This window comes from Montipora foliosa, chromosome 8, assembly GCF_036669935.1.
Source record: "Montipora foliosa isolate CH-2021 chromosome 8, ASM3666993v2, whole genome shotgun sequence".
NCBI classification, from domain to species: domain Eukaryota; kingdom Metazoa; phylum Cnidaria; class Anthozoa; order Scleractinia; family Acroporidae; genus Montipora; species Montipora foliosa.
Window position 1 is genome coordinate 7,808,154 of NC_090876.1, and position 5,000 is coordinate 7,813,153.

The 5,000-nt window shown below is 40.4% G+C and overlaps 1 protein-coding gene across 1 annotated transcript in view; it reads right to left on the bottom strand.

Moving 5' to 3' along the window:
* Positions 1 to 5,000, bottom strand: part of LOC137967933 (collagen alpha-1(I) chain-like) — a 72,527-nt gene that overhangs the window by 16,617 nt on the left and 50,910 nt on the right. The window contains exons 47-48 of the mRNA XM_068814535.1: positions 4,059 to 4,112; positions 3,450 to 3,503 (exon numbers count right to left, since the gene is read on the bottom strand). Of these exons, the coding sequence (XP_068670636.1) occupies positions 3,450 to 3,503; positions 4,059 to 4,112 (108 nt within the window). The remainder of the gene's footprint in view (positions 1 to 3,449; positions 3,504 to 4,058; positions 4,113 to 5,000) is intronic.

Consider the following 5,000-nt stretch of genomic DNA (forward strand, 5'->3'; position numbering starts at 1 on the left):
TTCGTAGAAAAAGACGCTATATAAAATGAAAATCCTTACCGGTCAAATTTTGTGAGTTTCGATGAAGCTGTTTTGTGAGTAAATGTAAGTTTATGAAGAAAATTGCGGTAAGGAGTCAGTTATAAACGATAAAAAAAACATCAAACCTACTTCTTTTTTTTTTTAATTACCGGAAAACGGTTTTGGGGTTGTTTTTCCACAAACAAATTGTTATGTAAAAGAAAAACGAGAAGAGAATTCCACATGTACGACAAACGCGAAAATGTCTACTTACACGAAGAAACGACAACCGGCAAACGCCAAAAATGGCGGGAAAATCAAGGTCACGTAGTCGCTTTCGCCGTTCGCGTTTCACATAAGCTTAATGTAATGCGCCTCGGTGTGGCAGCTCCCGTAAATTTCGAAATTTTGAACTCTAAATCTCCACAATTTTGCCCTTGAATCAGAATGGTGGAGATCAGCTCGTTACTAAGTAGAAGTCTATTTAAGTATAGGTAATCACATGAGGCCGAGTACTATTAAGGATTAATTGCACGAGTGTTTTGGAAAATTTCCAAAACACAAGTGCAATTAATCCTTAATAGTACGAGGACTCATGCGATTACTTGTTTATCAATAAAGGGCAAAATTAACCAATCAGGATGAAGTAATCAAGCCCTCTCTTGATTACCGAAAATGCCCTCGATTAAGAAAAAAATGCCCTCTGTCTCAGCCAATCAGCGCTCAGTAATTTTGCCCTTTATTGATAAGGAAGGAAATGGCCAAGATACCGCGGAACATGAGCAGGAAAGTGAGTGAAGGACCGAGAATAACGCCAACATCAAATCAAAGTCATCTCTTCAGGAGCCTCAACAAGAACAAACCACACAAGTCGCAATATCGACAATCTTAATTAAGTCACGAGACCTACGGCCGACAAAGATATTAGCCATGCGCATACATTTAGAGGAAGTAAACATCGAAATAATGATTGACAGTATTGATATGTGCGTAGGTAAAGTGAAAATGTTTGAAGACATTGTTAACACCGGTGTAAACTTTCTCCTTCCCTAAAGTCTAAGACAATTCATCCTAACGAGCCTGCTTGGGTAAACCAGAAGTTGAAGCGTCTCATCAGCATAAGTCAGAAAGCACTAGCGAAAGGGGATTACGCCTCGAGCCTTGAGAAATCGAGTGACTCCACAAAGGAAATCATGTCGTGCGAAATTCTATGAGTTCAAGGTCGAACACCTGAAGAAGAGTAAGCCAGCTACTTGGTGGAGCGAAGTTAAGAAACTTAGCGGAATGTCAACACCAAAAGACACTGAGCTAACATCATTATATCAGCACATCGACTGCGGTGAACCAAATTCCTCGCCCACCTTGAAGGATGTCGTTAACACCATCAACGACGCCTTTTTGTCTGTGATGAGTGAGTTTGAACCTCTACAGCCTAACACCGATGCGCAAACCACCGATGAAGTTCCTGCCTTTCAATTATCTGAAATATCTGTGTTTAAGAAGCTGTCTTCACTAAATCCATCTAAAGCAACTGGTCCCGACGGCGTTCCCGCATGGCTCCTAAAAGAAAATGCGGACTTGCCTGCCCAGTCAATTGCTGATATAATCAACCTTTCGTTCAAAGATGCAAGGCTCCCCCAGTTGTGGAAAGACCCCCACAATGTTCCCTTACCAAAGCAGAAACCCATCAAAAACGTGAACAAACATCTCCGTGCAATATCACTAATACCTGCGTTACCCACGATCGCAAAGGATTATATAGTGGAATATATTAAACCTGCGATATTAGCCAAAGTAGATGAACGTCAATACGGAACGGTCCCAAGATCCTATACTACTATTGCACTCATTAGCATGCTTCACGTATGGCTGAGTGAAACAGACGGAAACGGTGCTACCGTTCGAGCGGTCTTATTTGACTCTCGAAAGGCCTTTGACCTCATTGACCACAAGATCTTAATGCAGAAACTCACGACCTTTGGCCTACATAGCAGTATTGTCGCCTGGGTGAAAGGCTTCCTGACTAGCTTTCTCAGGATTGTCATTCCGAATGTGGGGATATTCCATCTGGAGTCCCCCAAGAGACCAAGTTGAGTCCGTGGCTCTTTACTATCACGATCAACGACCTATCAATCGGAGTTGTTTTCTTGTGGAAGTACGTAGACCATACTCTACTATCTCTGCGACGGTACTTAACAACCACAATAGCAAGATCCAGCAATATGTTGACGATCTGTCCAAACAAGTGTCTGCTGACAGGTTCCAAATCAACGAAGACAAGTGTAAAGAACTGTGCATTACGTTTGCGCGATCCCAAAGAGACTTTGACCCTATAAAGGTCAATAATAAGAACATTGACTGTGTAAAGAAAACAAAAATTCTCGACGTAACCTTGTCTAGTGATCTCAAGTGGAATGACCATGTGTACGAAGTTATTAAGAAAGTTAAAAAACGTTTGTACTTTCTGAGCCAAATGAAACGAGCGGGAGTAAAACCTAAAGGTCTTACAACCTTCTACATCACATGTATAAGATCTGTGATGGAATACGCATGTGCATTATTTCACAATAGCCTGCCACAATACTTATCTAATGACCTGGAGTACTGTCAGAAACGAGCACTGCGAGTAATCTATCCATATACAAGTTATGACCAGGCTTTCAAAGAAACAGCCTAACGTATGAGAGGCGAGATGAAATAATTACCAACTTATTTAATTTAAAGATGCATGTAATCCTGGACCTTGTATGAGAGGCGAGATGAAATAACTTCCAAGTTATTCAATTTAAAGATGCATGTAATCCTGGACATAAACTAAACAAACTTGTACCAAAAAAATTCGCGTGCCTTTGTAATTTCAGAAGAACACGAACATCTGCCAACCCTACGACTTCCACCAAAAGAACAGTTTATTTTTATAAATTTTAACGCATACAATTCTTAGACATTGTAATTGGCTAATATTGGATTATAATGTACATATATAATATACAATTATTTAAGCGTAATTCAACCTTTGGGCTGAATTGATTCATGAATACATATAATTCAAGCGCTACCTACAGTAAATTAAAGGACATTGTCTTTCTAAGCGATTTAATCAAATTTCTCGCCATAGAACACGCTCCTGTTTTTGCAGGCGCCCCGAACAACTATCTCTGCCTGGTTGCAAACGAAATGCAGACTTTTGGGCCCTTCAGCAAAGCCTCAGTATGTTGAAACAGCAGAAGTGGTTGCTAACGGTTACAAAATTACTTTTACTAAGGCATCACTTATTTTTCGAAACAGCCAGAGGTCGTTAATTTAAGCGCCTACAGTGAGAATGGAAGCGTAAGGAAAAGATCGTGGAACTGCAAATGAACTTTGCAAAGAGCGATTACGGAAGGGGTGCGTGACTGCCCTTCGTAAAAAAACAGCTGGATAAAAAACAAAACAAAAACAAAACAAACCTTTTGTCCTACACTTCCTGCGTCACCTTGGTCTCCTTCTAACCCTTTAGGACCCTGCAAAAAAGTTTAAAGGCGTATTTACACTACAGAAAAATTTGGGTCCGAATCCGTGAAAACAGCGGTACGGACCCATAACGTTTGTAAAGAAATACTGGAGTTTCCGCAGGACCATAGGCGCCTATAGCACTTAGACTCGCTTTGAAGAGGAGACAGACATGAACTCGGAAATGGCCTAATGGGGGCGATACTCTTTAGAAAAATTATTTATCGCAAACTGAGAAAGATCATGTGATTCCTTATAAATAATATACATGAAAAAATTCGACATGGTTAAGCAGAAGCAAGGCATGCGTATCACGCAATCACGCAAAAATTGCGCCATAAATTGCGTCAACCAGGGCTCACATTTGATTGGCTATCTCTGGCTTTGACTGTTTGCTCCTTGACCAATCAGAATGCTTGGTATATTACTTTTGCGAAAAGCCTTATTAATTGATTCTTGTTTGATGCATTTTCAGTCACGTTTAGTTGAAAGATGGCTTGGCAAAGGTTTCGTTTTCCTTGTTAAGTACTAATCCAAGTATAATTTCTCTAGAAGTTAACACTTACATCTGAACCTCGAGGTCCTCTTTTTCCAACATTACCATCCAGGCCAGGATCACCCTAAGGAAATGAAGAGTGACAGAAACACAAAACACCCGTCGCTTGCTTAATATTACGTCACCGATGGTTAAGCTTAGCGCCAATTAAGAGTCAACTGTGTCTTTGTCCGAAGGTTTAAGTTGGCTTCAATTATAGTTTCTACTTTTTTTACAGAAATAAATATATTCTGTTCTTAGATATAGTTTGGGTAATGATATCAAGACGAAATTTGTCCGGGCTATTAAGTACCCATCTTAAGGCCATGTTACACGAGGCAATTTTTCTTGCAACTCGCAACGCAACGATGACGAATAAAAAACCTTTCAAGTTGCAGAGGGTATGTTACACGTTGGCAACTTCTTTCATAGGCAGCCCAAGCTCGCGTCACTACAGACAGCCGTTGAGAATTTAAACGCGTTATAAGACTTTGTATGGGAAATAAAATACCGTCGATTATGAAGCCTAAAAAATGCTCAATTTAACGTTCATTCAATAAAATGAATAAAAATGACTCACCTCTCGTGTATTCTTGTGCCTTTTGGAGCTTATTTTACCGTTTTGGGAAGTCCGTGTTTTCAATGTTCTAAGACGAAGTCAAGGCTGCACACTAAGATTTCGACCGTTGCAATTGTCAGCTCATAGGCAGTTTGCGTGAATGTTTTCGTAGTCAAAAATCATTTCCAGCCAGGTGCGCGGGGATTTTTGACGACGAAACATTCACCGAGGTTCGCAAATGATGTGGCTTTAGCTTTGCGTGAAAAAATCGCGGCGCAAACCACCTCTGAGCTGACTACGGTCGAAATCTTCGTGTGCAGCCTTGACTTCGTCTTAGAACATTGAAAACACGGACTTCCCAAAACGGTAAAATAAGCTCCAAAAGGCACAAGAATACAATTTCTCCAATTCCTA